The sequence below is a fragment of the Mus pahari genome, chromosome 14 (assembly GCF_900095145.1).
Source record: "Mus pahari chromosome 14, PAHARI_EIJ_v1.1, whole genome shotgun sequence".
Lineage (NCBI taxonomy): Eukaryota > Metazoa > Chordata > Mammalia > Rodentia > Muridae > Mus > Mus pahari.
This window is the reverse complement of record NC_034603.1, coordinates 56,665,598-56,684,068: the sequence shown is the minus strand read 5'-3', so window position 1 is coordinate 56,684,068 and position 18,471 is coordinate 56,665,598. Positions and strand designations below refer to the sequence as shown.

The following is an 18,471-nucleotide window of genomic DNA, read 5'->3' as shown; positions in this document are numbered from 1 at the left end:
TGCAGAAGAGCCCATGTGGGACTCCTGAGTTAATCCTTGGTGTTCCACTTCTCTGAACCTAGCTGTTTCCCAAGTCTGATCTGGCCTTAAGCAAGGCTCAAAACAAGACCAGCAAAGAAGTTTTTGGGCATCTTCAAAGTTGGAGAAGCATCACCAAGAATTTGTGTGGGAAAGGAAGAAACCTTTCAAAGCCCACATACCATCTGCAGGGACACGTTCCCTGCAAAGATGCTTAAAGGGAATAGAACATTCCTCTGGGAGAAGACACAGATCACATGTCTGTCAGGAATGCCAATACTAAGAGCCTGGAATTCCAGAAAGACCTGAGATGTGTTCTCAAATATCTATCAAATGAAAAGGTCTAGGGTCTACCTTCCCTATGGTGACCTCTCTTCATAAGAATGCTTACAAGCAGGAGCTCCCCACTTAGGAAAGAGAGAGCTGGACTCCTGTCACAAGAGGTCAAATCCTCACATCTTCTGGATTTGCCATCACGACAGGAGGTGGGGATATCCCAGTCAGTCATCCATCCCTGCCCTTTATGGCCTGGGCGATTCTCACTGTGAAAGACAGCAGAGAAACAACCACTGCCTGGACTCTCCTAGTTATTTATTTATTGTTTCCTCATCCTTCAAAGTCCTCCTAACCTGCAGTTTGGTCTACATGAGCATCTGGAATTGGCTCAAAAATGAGGAGAGCAGAAAGGGTCAGGGCAGGTGATGGGTCTGACTCATCACTGGGCCTGTAATCTGTGGCTGCAGATAAACAGGAATCCAGCTATCTCCAGAGAGTCTCTTTTAGGACGCTTCAGGCCATAGGCCGTCCCCCAATAGGTGATCTAGCGAGGTTCCTGAAGCAACCACACACCGTCGTCTCCATAACAGTAGGCTTTGGGAATGTGGTGTGGCTGTCCACTGAACTGTGACAGAAGCCACAAAAGGCAAATGGCGCGGCATTTATAGCCATCAGCCCAGTATCTACAATCCAGAGGAGGGGTATTACTGCTGGGATCAGCTGTCACGGCAAGAGAACAGTAGGAGCAAAGCCATCAGGCTCCCACAATCCAGCCAGGGTTCTGCTCCCCAAACCCCACTCCTGGCCTAGGCTATGGGACAAAAGGCCTCTAACTCCATGGCCACCATCAACATGTCCCTAGAGAACTGCCCCTTGAAGAGGGAGAGACTTCCATCTCAATCAGGTCTGGGTTACCTTGACACAAATCAACACAGGCTGCAGTCTTAGCTACACAAGATTCCTTGTGGGGGGAGAGCTATATGGAAATTCAGAGTAGGGATGTAGCTCAGGGGTAAAGGCTGTACATTCAGACCCCAGCACCAAAGAATTTTTGTTTGTTTTTCAGAGACAGGGTAGCACTATGGAGTAGCTTTAGCTGTCCTAAAACCCACTATATACATCAGGCTGTCCTTGAACTCATCAAGATGTGTCTGCTTCTATTTCCCAAAGGCTTGGATTAAATGTGTGCACCACTACAGCTGGCTTTAAAAATAATAATAATAATAATAATCTACATCATAATCAAAATACAAAGATCTGAAGGCTACCCCAGAGAGCAGAATAGGGTGGACATCTGACACCTGAGAAAAAAACATGACTAATGGCTATGGATTTTCTGTAAGGCAACAGAAACACTAATAATTTTACTCTCTGAGGCTCAGCCCAAGTAACTAGCAGCCTGGAGATTTCCCGGGAACACTGGCAGGAGGTCACCCTGCCTTTGGGGGCATGAGGAGGTAGATATGCTTCCCCACCCACAAGACAATCGCCCCACCCCTTTCTGAGCCTAACCTCCCCTCTGATTCTTCCCACCCCCTTCCCCAGCTCCCCTCCCAATCTCTTATCCGGTAGGGACTCAGAAGTTCTCCAAAGGAGAGTTCCCTCCTCCGGAGTTTTGGATGTTCCCCAGCAAGCCCAAGTGACTGTGGCTGGCCTAGGGACCTGGTTACTTGGAGCAGATAGAGAGGGTGGTACCCGCCGAGAACACCCAGAAGGCTGGGTACAGAGCTTCCGTGAAGTCCACCTTGAACTTATACATCTGACACATCTTTTCGGTGACCGCAAAGAAAATGACGAAGCCGTGGTCACAGTTGAGCAGCACACCAACTCGGGTGGCCTTGGTGGAGGGCAGAGTCTTCTCCACGTTGTTGTGCCAGGCGGAGATCTTGTTATTGAACCACTCCACACACCATGAGTTGGGGTTGCGGCCCAGCCGGCTCTCGGGGCCCTGCCGTTCCATGCTGCCGTAGCAGACGCCTACGCCACAGAAGTTGTTCTTCTGCAGTTCCACCTCCCAGTAGTGAACGCCTTTCTTGTAGCAGTGCAGCCCCAGGACCTGAGAGCAGTAGGTGAACCTCTGGGGGTGGGACCGGTAGTGCTGGAGCCCGTCCGACACAGAGGCGGTGGTGTAGTTGTCTGACAGAGTCACTTTGTTGTGGGCAGTATTGTAGTCGAAGACGACTTTCACGAAATCTGTGAAGATACGCCCCACCCCAGGGAATTGTGACAAGGGACCCAAGGTGCCTGCACTTTTAAAGCTTTTCTCATCTGTTAACATTTATTTTCTCCATCCGCACATCCACATACCCATCCAGCCATCTACTCTCCCATTCACCCAATCACCTAACTACCCATCCATCTACCCACCTACCCGCCCATCCAACTAACCACTCGTCTATCAGAACACTTACTCAGACACACACACCATCTAGCTACCTACTCCCCAGGGCACTGATCACCCATTCATCTGTCCAGTCATCCACGCACCCACCTGCCCATCCATCCATCCACCCAGGTATGCACGAAGCCGCCCACAGAGCCAAGCCACTCACACTCCAGAAGCTCCGTTCTGGACTTGTTTAAGAAGTTTTCTAGCGCCTTAGCCTTGAGTGCTGCAGAGTTCGGCTGTGTAGCACTGGCCTTGGGTGCGGCTAGAAGACAAAACAGAGGATAGCATTCAAGACAGGAACTCAGGACAAACGGGACCTAATCCCCTGGCACTTGTCCACACCACTCACCATCAGGGGAAGTTGCATTCAAATCCAGTGATTGGCCAGGAGCTCCAAAGGTGGGCAACTTGTAGGGTGAGAACTGGGAGGCAGGGCCGGGAGCGCCAGCTGGGAGGTGAGGAAGGACAACCATGGAATCGCAATACAACCCAGAGGACTAGATGATTTCTCTTCCCCTTCCAAGATGACTCTCAACTTCCACAGACACATCTGACCAGCCAGGGCCACACAAGTGAGCCTAGATGATGAGGCTCTTCATCTGCCCTACCCATTTACCATCCACCCATCTACCTATCCATCCACACATCCCCATGCCCGTCCTCCAACCCCTGCTCAGAGCTGCCTATCCTCATGGGCACACATTTGCACTGCAGAACCCCCCCCCCCTTAAAGCAGGTCACTTGTTGTCAACCGTTGCTGTCAGCTCTAGACTTACACAAGTCACGAGAACAAAAAGATACACAGATGGCACAACTTACGCGTTTTCTTGGTCTTCTTATCCTCTGAAAAGGAAAGATTTTAGGATTACGATATTTTAAAGCATGATGTCACACACACAAAAGATCACAGTAACATTCACCAGCATGCACCTGACTCATACCAGCTAAGGAAAGACGGATTAACTTGAACTATAAGGTAGTGGCTGATAACACGACAAGTGTAGGAACCCTCACCAGGGTCATGGTGGGTGGGTATACACTGTCTATTAGGAAACAGGAAGGAATTTTCTCAGAAGTGTTTATGTTGATTTGGGTAATGGTGACATGGAACTCATTTGTCAGAATGGTTTTTTTGGTTTTTCGAGACAGAGTTTCTCTGTAGCCCTGGCTGTCCTGGAACTCACTCTGCAGACCAGGCTGGCCTTGAACTAAGAAATTCACCTGCCTCTGCCTCCCAAGCGCTGGGATTAAAGGCGTGCGCCACCACAGTCTGCTTACTGCTTACCTGTTTTATAAATACGCCAATACACACTGTGAGTGTGTAGAATCAAATTCTCACTGGTAGAGATCATTAGGGAAACAGTTTCTATGGCTCACTGGGAGAGGGCCATAGGGGAAAAGAGAGAAACATGGGGCTGGGAAGATGGTTCAGTGGGTGAAACAGATGCCACACAAGCCTGAAGACCTGAGTTCAGATCTTCAGACCCCAGATAAGGTTAGATGGGCTAGCATGCGTCTGAAATCCCAGAGGTCTTACGGCAAGACGATGGCTGTCTATCGCAGGAGAATCCCAGAGCCTTCAGGCCAGAGAGTCTGGCTTGTACCATGGCACATAAAAGGCCCTGCCTCAAATAAAGTGGAAGGTAAGGACCGACACCCAAGGTTGACTTCCGATTTTCACACGTGTACCATGGTGCATGTATACACACACACACACACACACACACACACACACACACACACACACAAATCTGAGATGGTCTGTGACCATCTAGAAGCCTCAGTAGCCCCTGTGACAGTTTTCAACCAAGCACCTGCCAGCCACAGCCACACTGACACCAGAAAAAACGAGGGGCTACTTACGTGTGGTCTTCTTCGAAGGGTGTATGGGTTTCGAAGTGGACTCCATCTGGTTTCCCTTGTTACCTGTGCCAGAGAAAAGGGTCTAGTTGTATGTGGATCCTCCCCACCAACTCTCAGAGCCACATTCGTTGAGGCCGTGGGCAGAACATCCACACAGACAGCCCTCCCACTGCCTGTTCCATTCCGTCATTTGCAAGAGACAGAATGAGTATCAGGTGGACCCATTACGTGTGTTCCTTCTCTCCTCTGCTGAAGACACAGATGTGAGAAAGTCTCCTCATCAGCACCCAGCTCCGGGACTTCTGTTTGCTCTCTCTGGCCATACATCAAGGAGAACGTGAACTTGATGGCTGATGGGACCCCTGAGTGAGGTCAAGGTGTCTGGTGTGGAGTGGAGGCTAGGCCAATGTCAGGTTCTTGACCCCTGGTCCTTTCTTCCCTCTCTTGGCAGTCTAGTTGCTCATACAATCCATGTGAAGTACTTCCAGAACCTTCCACAAGGAACCTCATCTTTACCTGCTTCAGAAGTCCTTCTGCAAGGACACTGGGATGGCCACAGTGAAGTTCAGGGCCATCACTTGCATCCCCAAAGAGAGACTGAATAGAGAGAGGTGGTGGGAGGTGTTGCGGGAACCCAGAGATGAAAACACAGCACCTACTATTGCTTGTCGGCCAAGGTCAAGGGTCTGGTCTGCCATCTCAGGATAACCGGAAAGCTCCCGAATGGGTTACGAGGGAAACACGGTGACATCGATATCCTATAAAACCTCCCTGGCTGTAACAGCGGGCATGGGGGGACCCTGTAGGAAGCTAGCATGGTCATGCAGCAGGCAGATGATATTTCACCGGGCTCAGTGAGCAGGGTCAGAAGTGAAAGGAAATATTTGACAGCTAGGTGTGCTGGTTTACACCTGTAATCCCAGTACTTAGGAGGTGACAGATGGCCTGGGCTACCTAGAGAGATCTTGTTTCAAAAAGCCAAGGGTTAGGTACAGAGGTCTGTGGTGGGGTACTTGTCTAGCATACAATGGGACCAGTCCCCACCCCAGAGCCCAGAATTGGGTGTTGGCAGTCAGTGGTGTGTGTGTGTGTGTGTGTGTGTGTGTGTGCGTGTGAAGCAGGGAAACATGATGGTGGTTGGGATGTTGAGGAAGGAATGCAAAAGAGTAGTAAGGAGGAATTTCACATTTCTCTGACCCTAAAGCTAGCCCTCTGTCCACCAAACACACTGGCAACCCAGAGTCTACTCAAAGCCCATCCATGCTGGCCTCCAACACCCATCAGAATAACAAGCCTCGATCCTCTTTTTGGTAAAGCAGCTGTGATGTCAGGACAAAGCAGAGGCTGTTTCAGGACCCTTGAAATTCAAGTGCCAATTTTCTGCCTGACACCTCTCCCACCCTAAGGCACCAAAGGGCTCATCATCAGCGTCGGGTCACTGTTGTTACCTGAGCCATTGTGGTCCTCAGCCTTCTTCTCTTGCTGCTTCTTAGTGGAGTGCTTCAGCTCACTCTTCAGGTCCATTGCACCCTGGTAGATTCCCTTTATCAATTCATGGTCCAGGTCTATCTTAGGGATGTAGACTGGTTTTGTTGACTCTCCTTGCAATTTTGCAGCTTTCTGGAACAAGCCAAGATGTTAAGCACAGGTGACTGGAGGAAAGCCAGGGTTGGGGATGCATCCTCACACACCCCACCAGTGGTTCCTCTGGCAACAGAGAGTTGTCCAGCTTCCTACCTCAATCACACAGCCAAGGTCACTGACCCTGAAACGAGCTGGAGCGCTCGTTTAAGGAGGAGGCTTAGACAAGGACCTTGAATCCTTTCTCGCAGAACTCAGTAGTTTCTAGGCCTAGGAATGAGCTTCCCTGGGGTAGCAAAAAACCTCCACCTATGTACCAGCAAGCTTCACGGACAGAGGAAGTTCCATCACCCCTGTACTGAGCAGGGAATCTGAGTCCTTGGAGGATCAAACGAGGTAGTTCACAGAGATCTGGGCCGAGAACTAGACAGGCGAGGGAGAAGAGATAAGTGACAAGATGTGGCTTATAGCCAAAGGCTACACAGAACAAGCACGTCTGAAATGACATCATCAGCGCTATGGTGGTGGCGGTAGTTGGGGGGGGGGAAGGCATACTCTGCAACACTAATGATGTGTAACAGCAATGACACGGGTAGCCCTGGAAAAGGCACATAATCCACTGGGCAGAGGAGATCGACATGGTGTTCCCACTCGGCTATTTCTGAGGATGAAGAGCGTAGCGCCCGCTGTGGTCAGAGCACAGGGCACGTCAAGAGGTGAGTCTGACAGCAGCGACCAAGTGTGAACAGCAAGGACCTCACTCATGGACCATGCTACCGAGCACAGCGCCGGGCAGAGCAGGGAGACAGTGCTTCAGAAAGACGTCTCCAGGGAGTATGTGACAGAGGACAGGAAGAGAAGGCAGACACTCTACAGGGAGTGACACAATAAGAGGCTCCCTAGAGTCCCCTTTAACCATCCCCTGAGTACAGGGCAGATGGAAAGGGCATTACTGCATGACGAACTACTAGGAACACCACCAAAGGAACAATGAAGATTATCAACCAGTTGAAAAAATTAATTGAAAGGGTGATTATCCTGGGTAGGCCAGACTTAATGGGGTAAGAGACCTTCAGGAGGAATGTTTCTGCTGGCTTAGGCAAACACAGGTTGGCAAGCTGAAAGAAGGCCTCAGCTGACAGCCAGCAAGAAAGTGTACACTTAATCTATAGCCTCGAGGAACTAAGTAGCCAGGTGCTCTTGGAAAAAACAACAACAACCCTGCACTCCAAAATCAATACAGCCAGCCTGCAGCTAGACTGCTGGTGCTAGGGCAACAGCTGGGAAGCCACGCCAAGACGCTGAGCTGAGGGAACCAGGAGATAACCATCAGAGGTTCTCTAAAGCCCCTAAATTCAGGTAAGTTATTGCAGAGTGTAGACATACAGTATGTCTCTGTGATCTTTCCAAATTGACCTTTTTTTTTTTTTTTTTTTTTTGTTTTTCTAATTTTCTTTATTTACATTTCAAATGCTATCCCGAAAGATTCCTATAGCCCTGGCTGTTCTGGAACTCGCTCTGTAGACCAGGCTGGCCTCGAACTCAGAAATCCGCCTGCCTCTGCCTCCCAAGTGCTGGGATTAAAGGTTAAAGCCCTGACTCTATGAAGTCCAGACTCCTATCAGCTCTACAATGCTATGCAGAACACACACACACAGCACCCGAGCCACAACTCACCTCCAGAAACTCAAACTCATCCCCTTTATCCAGGATGAGCTCAACCTCTGCCTTCAGTTTCTGCATTTCATTCTTCTTCTTGAGAAGAACCTGGTAGATGGTGTCAAGTTTTCCATAGACCCTCTTCTCCTCCTCCTTCAACTTGCGCGAGGAGCTGGTCTCTGCTGCATCGATGACAGCCTTCATTTCCATATACTCCTGTCTCAGCTGTTCCATCTTCCTCTTCATAGAGTCCTACGAGGCCAAGGTGAAGGGGCTCCTATCAGACTACTGATAACGCTAAGGCTGCACTCCTGTGTTGCCTGTGGTGTGTGTGTGTGTGTGTGTGTGTGTGTAGCACCAGGACCTCTGTGACACTTCATGCTGCCACCCTGGGCAGTCACTTGGCAAAGTCCTATCCATCTGGAGGTGAACACACCCCAAGACCCAGCAACCCCAATTCCTAGGAAAGTACTTTAACTACTTGCCAAGAGAAACACATGTAAGAAGTTCACAAGAGCCAGGCTGGTGGCAGTGCATGCCTTTCCTAACACTTGGAGGCAGAGGCAGGCAGATTTCTGAGTTCTAGGCCAGTATGGTCTACAGAGTGAGTTCCAGGACAGCCAGGGCTACCCAGAGAAACCCTGTCTCAAAACCCAGAATCCAACTGTACTGGCTAGTTTTATGTGACAACTTGACACAGACTGGAGTTATCACCGAGAAAGGAGTTTTAGCTGGGAAAGTGCCTCCATGAGATCCAGCTGTAAGGCATTTTTTCAATTAGTGATTAAGCGGGGAGGTCCCCCTGTGGGTGGGACCATCCCTGGGCTGGTAGTCTTGGGTTCTATAAGAGAACAAGCTGAGCAAGCCAGAAAAAGCAAGCCAGTAAAGAACACCCCGCCATGGCCTCTGCATCAGCTCCTGCTTCCTGACCTGCTTGAGTTCCAGTCCTTTGGTGATTAATAGCAATGTGGAAAATGTAAGCCGAATAAACCCTTTCCTCCCCAACTTGCTTCTTGGTCATGATGTTTGTGCAGGAATAGAAACCCTAAGACACCAACCAACCAAAGAAACAAACAAACAAAGAAAAAGACCTATTAACAAGCAAAGCCCGGTGTGGTGACTTACAACTATAACCCCAGCACTAGGTAGGCTGCAACAAGAGAATGAGAATTTCAAGGCCATCACTGGCTACACTATATACTTGAGGCCACCCCAGGCTACATGTGACCCTTGCCTCCAAATTGGGGTGGTGGAAGAAGGGAGACAACTGTTAACAAGCAAATCTTTTGAAACAGCAAAAAGTGAGTTGGTTGGTCACATAATTTATTATTACTCCAGTTCCTCCAGAGACTGAGGCAGGGGGGTCACTTGAGCCCAAGGATTTGTGGCTAGCCTGGAGGCATGAAACAATTTCAAACAAATTCCTAAAGTCCATCAAAGATGACCATTCTTTAGAATTCTTCTTTTCAGTGTTACATGTGGCTTCTGAGCATTTGAAACATGTCAAGTCAGCTAGGCACACCTTTGATTCTAGCACTCCAGAGGCAGAGGCAGGAGGATCTCTTGAGTTTGAGGCCAGCCTGGTCTACACAGCGTGTTCCAGGACAGCCAGGGCAACACAAAGAAACCCTATCTCAAAAAAGCCCATAACTTGTGAGTAGACAATGAATGGACATCAAAGACTTAATACCCACCCCAAATTCATTAATACTTTTTATTGAGCTGGAGTCAGCTCACTTGTAGAGCACTTGCCAGGTATGCACAAGGACCTAGCTTCACTCCCCAGTGCCATCAAAGGAAAATGTGTTGATGATACACTGAAATAACATACTGGACACACTGAGTTAAATGAGTTGCATTACTACAACTAGTTTCAGGTGTTGGGAGCATAGCTCAGTGGCAGAGTGTTTACCTAGCATGTGTGATGTCATGGGTCCAAGGTTCAAGGCCTACCACCACACCCTTAACTCAAATTGGTTTTAAATTAATCAGAGGTGTCCAGGATGTTTCTGGTAGACAGTGTGGTTTCAATAGTATGTTTGAACAACTTTCTTGAGTAACTTCAATAGTTCAGAATCAAACATGACAAACAAACAAAAAAAACTACACAATGCACACCAAGAGAGTGGAATTCACCTTTTTAAAAATTGTTCACTTTGGGGCTGGAGAGATGGCTTGGGTTAAGAGCACTGACTGCTCTTTCACAGAGGACCCAGGTTCAATTCTCAGCACCCACATAGCAGCTCACAACTGTCTGTAAGTCCAGGATCTGACACAGACATACATTCAGGCAAAATACCAATGCACATAAAATAAAAATAAATGAAAAAAACTTTTTAAAAAACAAAAAAAAAAGAGCACTGACTGCTCTTTCACAGAGGACCCAGGTTCAATTCTCAGCACCCATATAGCAGCTCACAACTGTCTGTAAGCCCAGGATTTGACACAGACATACATTCAGGCAAAACACCAATGCACATAAAATAAAAATAAATGGAAAAAAAAACTATTAAATTTATTATTACTTTTGTCGTTGCTGCTGCTATCAGTGTGTGCACACATCCCCAGGTGCATATGTGGAGGTCAGAGGACAACTTTCAGGAGTTGGTTCTCTTCTTCCACTGTGGGGCCTGGGATTGAACTCAAGTTTTCAGGCTTGTTCAGCAAGCATTTTTTACCCACTGAGTCATTTCACTGACCCTCAACTTTTTTTTTTTTTTTTTTTTTTAGATTTATTAGTGTACATAAGTACACTGTAGCTGTCTTCAAACACCAGTAGAGGGCATCAGATCTCATTACCGGTGGTTGAGCCACCATGTGGTTGCTGGGATTTGAACTCAGGACCTTCAGAAGAGCAGTCGGTGCTCTTACATGCTGAGCCATCTCGCCAGCCCGACCCTCAACTCTTTAGCCACTTAGGTATCCTTTCAGAGTATCTCCTCTTCTGTGTCACTTCCTCCTTTTCTGTTTAGTAAGAGAACACACAGGAGAGTCACCTGGTATACAGCTTTCTAGACTACATTTCCCAGACTCCCTTGCAACCAGGCTTGGCCAGGGTGGCTAAATTTCTTCCACTGAGGCAAGGCTAGAAGTAGTACGTGCAACACACGTCACAGTGATTGCTTAAAAGGAAATTGCTTGTTGCCAGTCTCTTCCACCTTGTTCCTTTTTTCTTTTTTTTTTTCTTTTTTTTTCTTTTTTTGTTCCTTTTTTCGAAAGCTCAAGAAAGCAGGTGAGGGTGACCTAGTGAGGTTACCCAAGAAGTTTGTTCAAGTGACCCATGCAGCTTGGCATGAATTTAGCCATCTTAGTCACAACTGCCAAATGAGTCTACACACACATCCCAAACCCTACAGGCACATGTTAATAGTCCATCATCATCATCATCATCATCATCGGTCTTTGCAAATGTACTTAACACATTAAGAGAGAGATCCACCGGGCGCTAAAGAGAAAGATGGCTTAGTGGTTAAGAGCACTGGCTGTTCTTCCAGATTTCCAGGGCTCAATACCCAGCACCCACACGGCAGTTCACAACTCTCTGTAACTCCAGTGCCAGAGGATATGACACCCTCACACAGACATACATGCAGCCAAAAACATCAATGCACGTGAAATACAAATTTAAAAAAAAAGGCTGGGCAATGGTGGCGCATGCTTGTAATCTCAGCACTTGGGAGGCAGAGGCAGGAGGATTTCTGAGTTTGAGGCCAGCCTGGTCTACAGAGTGAGTTCCAGGACAGCCAGGATTGCACAGAGAAACCCTGTCACACACACACACACACACACACACACACACACACACACACACACACACACACACACACGAGATCATCTTGAGTTAGCCAGGTAGACCCTGAGTCCAATAACAATGGCGTTCTTGTAGATGGAAGAAAGGTACAGGAAAGACTGAAGCAGTAACAACAAAGGAAGACCTGAGCTCCTGGAAGCTGGAAGAGGTAGGAAGGATTCTCCCCAGAGGAGGACGACCTGACGACAATGACAATATCATTATTTCATCATTGTTGTCGTCATCGTCATCATCATTTCTTCTCCTCCTCCCTTCCTTCATCTTCTGCTTTCTCCTCCTTCCTAGATCAGGCCTCACTATGTAGCCCTGGCGACAGAGATCCACCTGTCTCTAGTTCCTAAGTGCTAGAATTAAAAGTGTGCACCACCATGCCTGGCATATTTACTGACTCTAAATAAAAAATTAATTAATTTAATTAATCTTAATTTTTTACTTATTGTCAGAGTGAAGGCGAGTACCACAGCATGAATTTGGAGGTCAAAGGTCAACTCTGCGATGTCAGTTCTCATCTCCCACCTTTGCTTGGATTCCAGGGATTGAACTTGGGGGGTTAGGCTGCACAACCATCACCTTTACGAGCTCAGCCATCTTTCTAAGCCTTTTACCCCTTCATTTTTAATGAGTCTCCCAAGGCCGGGCTTTCAGGGAGTTTTTTGATGTGTATTTATAAAGGCTACTTCTTGGACATATAGCTTTCTGAATGCTTCGCAAGGCTTTTTTTTTAAGGCAAGAGTTTCGTGCATGGGGGTGTACCACACCTTTAATACTTAGCACTTAGGAGACAGAGGCAGGCAGATATCTCTGTGGATTCAAGTCCAGATTAATCCACACAGTGAGTTCCTTGAGAGCCAGGGCTTAATAGTAAGACCCTGACTCAAATACAAAATGAAACAAAAGCCAGGATTTCGTGTATCCCTCCAGGCTGGTCTGGAGCTAACTATGGAACCAAAGGTGGCCTTGAACTTATGACCCTACTCTACTAAGGTTTCTGTGTTATCAGGATGGAACCCAAGGCTTCAAGTGAGCTACCTAAGCACTCTGCGGACCGCCCAATTCCCAGGCACGCCCAGGCTATGTGCTCCCTGAAGAATGAGGGGGTTTGGAGTTTACAGGGTGGAGTTAGAGTGGGGGAGGGTCACTCACCTGCACACTCTGCTGCTTGGATCTCACGTCCTCCAATGCTTTGGTTGCCCCATTGATGTGACTGTGCACGATAGCGAGTTTATGCCTCAGTTTGTACTGTAGAGAAAACACACAGGGTGAGAGAGCCCCTCCTTAGCCTAGTGTCCTAGCCCACCCCCACATCGAGGACCATTCCCTCCCTAACCCCGCTGCTCCATCTGCCCACTCTATGCTTCTTGTATTTGATGTTTCCCTGTATCCCTTCAGAAAGACAATAAAGAAACATTAAGACTTGGAACCAAACAACAGAGTTTGAAAGCCCGTTCCCAGCCATGTGTCTGTCTTCTGCTTACTTCCTTGGCCATGAACAGAAACCACTGGGTAGGCGGCTACAGGGACAATCAGGAAGACTAACCAAGGACTGTGCTCACAGTCCTGCCTGGAGGATCTGTCATGCTAAATGTCAGCTTCTATTCTTTTTTTTGTTTTGTTTTGTTTTTTGCTTTTTGAGGCAGGGTTTCTCTGTGTAGCCCTGGCTATCCTGGTACTCACTTTGTAGACCAGGCTGGCCTCGAACTCAGAAATCCACCTGCCTCTGCCTCCCAAGTGCTGGGATTAAAGGTGTGCGCCACCACACCCGGCTGTCAGCTTCTATTCTAAGACATTTCTTTTTCAGCTCATGAAATCCAAGCAAAGGGGACAGCAAGTGTCCCAGCTCACAGAGACATAATGATCTGGAACCAGCTGCTTCTGTGACGGCCGGGTGAGGTCACTCACCCTACCACAGCCAACAGCCTTGAAAGTAGACAAAATATCAACAGCGCTGGCAAACTAAGAAAGCAGTGGCGTTTCCAGGAGGAGGGGACCCAACCAAGGAGCCCAACACCCAAGGCTGTCCTCCCCAGGGGTGACTTCCAGCAGGGGAAGGACGCTGGGTGAGGCTTTGTCACCTCCAGCAAGGCAGGGACAAATACGCAGCTGTGCTTGGCCACCCCAGGCCAGGACCACCGAAGGCTGAGGATCAGGGTAAGCTGGCCACTGGGGCTTGAGAGCTATGCTGATTCAAAACTGGCTCTCAGCCACCTCCAGGAGCAAGTTTCCTACATCCCGGCTAAGACAGAACAGAGGCATACAGAGATGAGAGGGGACACTCCACCGCCAGTCATGAGGGCTGTTATGAAGGGCTCACACACTCTTCCAGCACCTGACACCTATTAACTTCTAGAGCAACTCAAGAGAAGTAGACATCACTCAGACCTTACAGAAGGGTGTCGAGGAGTCAGGTGACTCACCCAAGACCACATGGTTAGTAACTGGCTCAGGTTAGGCTCTGGTACTAAACTTATAAACCAGTGACCAAACCGTGTGTGCTAGGAATTTCTACAAAAAATATAATAACAACATTTCCTTCCCCTAAGCAAGTAGCTCAATCCACAGTAGCTCTCTCTTCTGCTTTCCTCCTTCCTCTACTCCATCAGAGCCGGGCCTAACCTTGGGGCTCGATTTGCACCATCTGCTGAAAACATTTAAGGGGCGGACACAAAGATCAAGGCTGTACAAACTGTAGCCAGAAAGCCTAGATCAGTGATGTTTGGCTCAATCTCTGTGACACAACCCTTCCCCCACCTCAGGCCTCCAACAGTGGCTGAGATAGATTTGGATCAAAGGGCAAATCCAGGCAGATCTACCTCCCGGGCTAGAAGGAACTTGAGAACACACTGGTGCTAACAACTGACTCAATTCCAGAATTGAGTGCACTACCAGGCCTCCACGCTGAAAAGGTTATCCATCATTAAGCAAGCACAGTCCCCTCATTGAGAATGGGGGTCCACTCCACCCCACTCCAAATCAAAGAGGGGCAGCTTGAGGACTGGACAAGGATAGAGACCTTTGAGAAGTCTGGGAGAGCTTGTGGCAGACCAAGGACCAGGGGTCCTCCATGTGGGAGAGAGGGGAATCCTGAGTCGGCACCCCCCAAACTAGTAGCTGTGATGCTCAAGACAGCACATTTGCCAGGGTCTGGCACCGAGACAGGAAGAGCAGCAGCTGGGTTGAAAAACATATGGGCACGAGGTTGGCAGGAGGAATCCTGCTATCGGGATTCAAAAGTCAGCAGGATGGCTGGTCACTCCTGGCTGGGGAGGCCCCTAATGCCCCCCACTTGCTTCTGCCTTGGTAAATACGTACTTACGCAGCAGGATACGACTACAGGGATTGATGGCAAGCTCACTGGACTGGGACAGAGACCAATCTGGACATTTTGTCCTGCCTGGGGCTGACCCAGAGCACAGACCAGGGTGGCCCAAGCCTAATAACGGAAAGGATGGTAACCTATATGGAAACCTTGCAGAGAGTTGCCTTATCTGCTTTCTCTTCTTTTATTACATTCATTTAGTTGCATGTGCCCACGCATATGCAGGATCACATGCTTACGGATTGTCAAGAACAGCTTGCTAGAGTTGCTTCTCTTCCTACCACAGGTCCCAGAGACCAAACTCAGGCCAGAGCCTTGGTCACAAGGCCCTTTACCAGCCAAGCCACCTCCTCGGCCACTGGTTATTTTTGTTGTCGTCTTTCTGAGACTTTCTGAGTCTCACACTGTAGCTGACCTGAAACTATGTCGTCCAAGCTGGCCTCAAACTCCTGATGATTTATCTGCCTGAACCTCCCAAGTGCTGGAATTACAGGCCACTACACCAGCTTCACCCAAGGTTCACTGTAACTGGAGACCATCCTGTCCCCCGTTTTATTCTTTTGTAACTGGAAGATACTGCTGGGGTCAGGATTTAAACCCAGATCTTGGCACTGAATCTGGGAGGAGCCTCTTAAGTGCCAAGCCTTCTGACACCAGCTCCTGCCTCTGCAGTACTTCCCAGGTGGCTCTCAACCTACCCAGCGATCTGTAGTGACTTGCCTCAAGTCAAACAGCTAGCTCGGTGGTAGCAAAGGCACCAAAGGCGGGGCCAGACTTTCTCCCAGAACAGCTAGACTTGGAGGTGCCCATACCCACATGGGGTATACTGAAGAGGGGAACTCTAAAGATGTTCCCTGTAGATCCAGGTGCCAAGAATCAGGGGGGAAAAAACATCCTAAGGGACCTAAGACCCAGACAGGCAGGCAAGGCCAGGGAAGGGCTGTGGCAGGAGAGAGCGGAGCTGGGATCCTGGCACTACTGCAAGGCTTGCCAACCTCACCCAGGTTTCCGATTCCTTCCGCAAGGTTGGGACAGGCCTCGAGTTCCCAGACATTTGAGAGAGAAAGGAGATCATATCACACTTTGACAAATGTACCAAAGAGAGGCAACAACTGATCTGAGTCTGTAAGGGGGAACATGGGGACTTCTAAAGCCACTAAAATCATTGCAACCCCGCAAGGCCATTAGGAATCCTCACTCCCTGTCACACACTTCCAGTCTTCATCAAGGTGGACCCAGGTCCAGAGGCCCAATTCCTACTACTCAGTTTCACAAAGCAAGATGGACTATACCAGCCGGGCATGGTGGCGCATGCCTTTAATCCCAGCACTTGGGAGGCAGAGGCAGGCGGATTTGAGGCCAGCCTGGTCTACAGAGTGAGTTCCAGGACAGCCAGGGCTATACAGAGAAACCCTGTCTTAAAAAAACAAAACAAGGGGCTGGAGAGATGGCTCAGTGGGGAAGAGCACTGACTGCTCTTCCCGAGGTCCTGAGTTCAAATCCCAGCAACCACATGGTGGTTCACAACCATCTGTAATGGGATCCAATGCCCTCTTCTGGTGTGTCTGAAGACAGCTACAGTGTACTCATATAAATAAACTTTTTAAAAAAAGAAGCCATAAACTTTCTAAAAAACAAAAACAAAAAACAAACAAACAAACAAAAAAAGGACTACACCAACTGAGTGCATGCCTTTAGTCCCAGCACTTGGGAGGCAGAGGCAGGCAGGTCTTCATGAGAGGCCAGCCTGGTCAATATAGCGAGCTCCAGAACAGCTAGGACTACATAGTGAGACTGTCTAAAAACAACAACAACAACAACAACAACAACAACAACAACAAAAAGGGCTATACCACAGTGCCAAAGTCACAAGCAGGGATTCCTGAGGCTCTGTGTTCACACTCCCTATCCATTCAAACTCTCCACATCAACAGAAGCTTGGCCCTTGACCCCAAGCCTCCAAGACTGCCCCATGCTCTGGACTCAACAGATCTGTGGTCTACAGGGAAAAGGAAACCAGAAGCTGTGACTCAAAGCAGCCTGGTTCCTGCTACGCTAACTTCTCTGGGCCTGTTTTCCTGAACTAAACTGACGCAGCCCTGAACTGTGGAATGAACTAAACGGACACAGCCCTTTGGTGCTGCCAGGATCTGAAGGGGTTGGAGAGGTAACCCCCAGGGTTCCTGGTTAATATTCAAAACTACTGAACTCCACCGGACAAACACAGACTTGGGGCAGGCACTCTTACCTGTGCCTTCCGTTGTCCTCCGTGTAAAATAGACCTGAGAGGGCTGGAGAAGGCAGGCGATAACGGATGCGGGGGAAGCTATATATAATCTACCTGTTTGGTCTGTGGGGATGGTTTCCTACTGCCCAACTCCCAGATTGCAGCCCACAGAGCCTAAGGCCATGAGATCTTGTGAAGGGATGGGATCTCTGGCCCAGCAAAGCCTATCTCCTCTAGCAACCCACTGTACTACGGGGATACCCAGGATGGCCTCTCTCCACAATTCAGCTGGTCCAGGCTGTCCTCTATACCCTCCACCAGCCACTCCCTACCTCTAGGTCGGCGCTGGCTTGGCTTAGGAGCGTAGGGGAGCAGGTCTTGTGCTCTACCAAACAGATATGGCAGATGCACTCGCCATGCTCCGGACAAAACAATTCCCGAAGGCGGTTGTGCTGGGTACATTTGCGGCGCAGAAGGTCACGGATGGGCGGCTGCAGGGGGTGATCCTGGAAGGCGGGACTGTCGATGTGAGGCTTCAAGTGCTCCTGGCAGAAAGAGGCCATGCACACGAGGCACGTCTTCACTGCAGTCTCCGTCAGGCAGTGGTCGCAGGCCACCTGGGTGGCTGCGCTGGAGGCGGCGGAGCGGGCAGGGGGGATCCAGTCGTCCACCGGGGTCCGCGCTTGCTCGGCCTGCAGGAACTTCTCCACCACGGCGCACATTACCGTGTTCTTTTGCAGCTGCGGGCGCACCTGGTACACTTTGCGACACTGCGGGCACCGGTATGGCGAGCCCTGGACGACCCACGTCTCATCCAGGCATGCCATACAGAAGTTGTGGCCGCAAGGGGTGGTGACAGGCTCCTTGAAGAGCTCCAGGCAGACGGAACACGACAGCTCCTCGGCCAGAGGATTTAGCTCGGCCATCGCGCTCGTGGGCTCACCCGACGTGCCGCGCAGGAACAGCTACGCACACTACCGCGCCGTACTTAGGGAGCGGCGAGGAAGGAATCGAAACTGGGCAGGAGGGGCGGTGCCCTGGGGCTTCAGGAAGTCACGTGGGACCCTGGGGGGCCGGACGGTGGGCGGGAGGCTTCCCTCCTGGTGCTGGGAGCCAAAGGTGATTTTGGGACCTGGGGAACTCTGATGCTCCCCCACACCCCGCGGACCCGAGCGACGCCTGCCCCAAGGGCTACCAGGTGCAGTTTCAGAGGCACTCTGCAGAGGAATTGTCGCAGGGGTTGGAGTATCCCTCCCCTCCTGGTCGGGGCCTACATCCTAGCACAGTGCAACAGGGCTTTGGAGAACACTCACTCATCTGTGCCCCCGAGG

At 49.6% G+C, this 18,471-nt stretch overlaps 1 protein-coding gene across 1 annotated transcript; it reads right to left on the bottom strand.

The window, feature by feature from the left end:
* Positions 1 to 1,850: 1,850 nt before the first annotated feature.
* On the bottom strand, positions 1,851 to 18,127 carry Trim25 (tripartite motif containing 25). The gene is made up of 9 exons (XM_021213776.2): positions 17,473 to 18,127; positions 12,741 to 12,836; positions 7,805 to 8,038; positions 5,995 to 6,166; positions 4,547 to 4,609; positions 3,503 to 3,526; positions 3,033 to 3,131; positions 2,847 to 2,945; positions 1,851 to 2,487 (listed from the first exon to the last, which is right to left on the bottom strand). Exons 1-9 carry the CDS (start codon positions 18,064 to 18,066, stop codon positions 1,961 to 1,963), a joined length of 1,908 nt encoding a protein of 635 aa, XP_021069435.1. The 5' UTR covers positions 18,067 to 18,127; the 3' UTR covers positions 1,851 to 1,960.
* Between the last annotated feature and the right edge of the window lie 344 nt (positions 18,128 to 18,471).

Bases quoted from the DNA above. Each gene is read 5' to 3' on its own strand.
- Trim25 (XM_021213776.2), bottom strand. From the start codon at position 18,066: ATGGCCGAGCTAAATCCTCTGGCCGAGGAGCTGTCGTGTTCCGTCTGC. The intron at 12,837-17,472 runs GTAGGGAGTGGC...TTTTCTCTACAG, and splicing joins AAGCCAGCGCCGACCTAGAG to TACAAACTGAGGCATAAACT. The intron at 2,488-2,846 runs GTGAGTGGCTTG...GTATCTTCACAG, and splicing joins CAGAACGGAGCTTCTGGAGT to ATTTCGTGAAAGTCGTCTTC.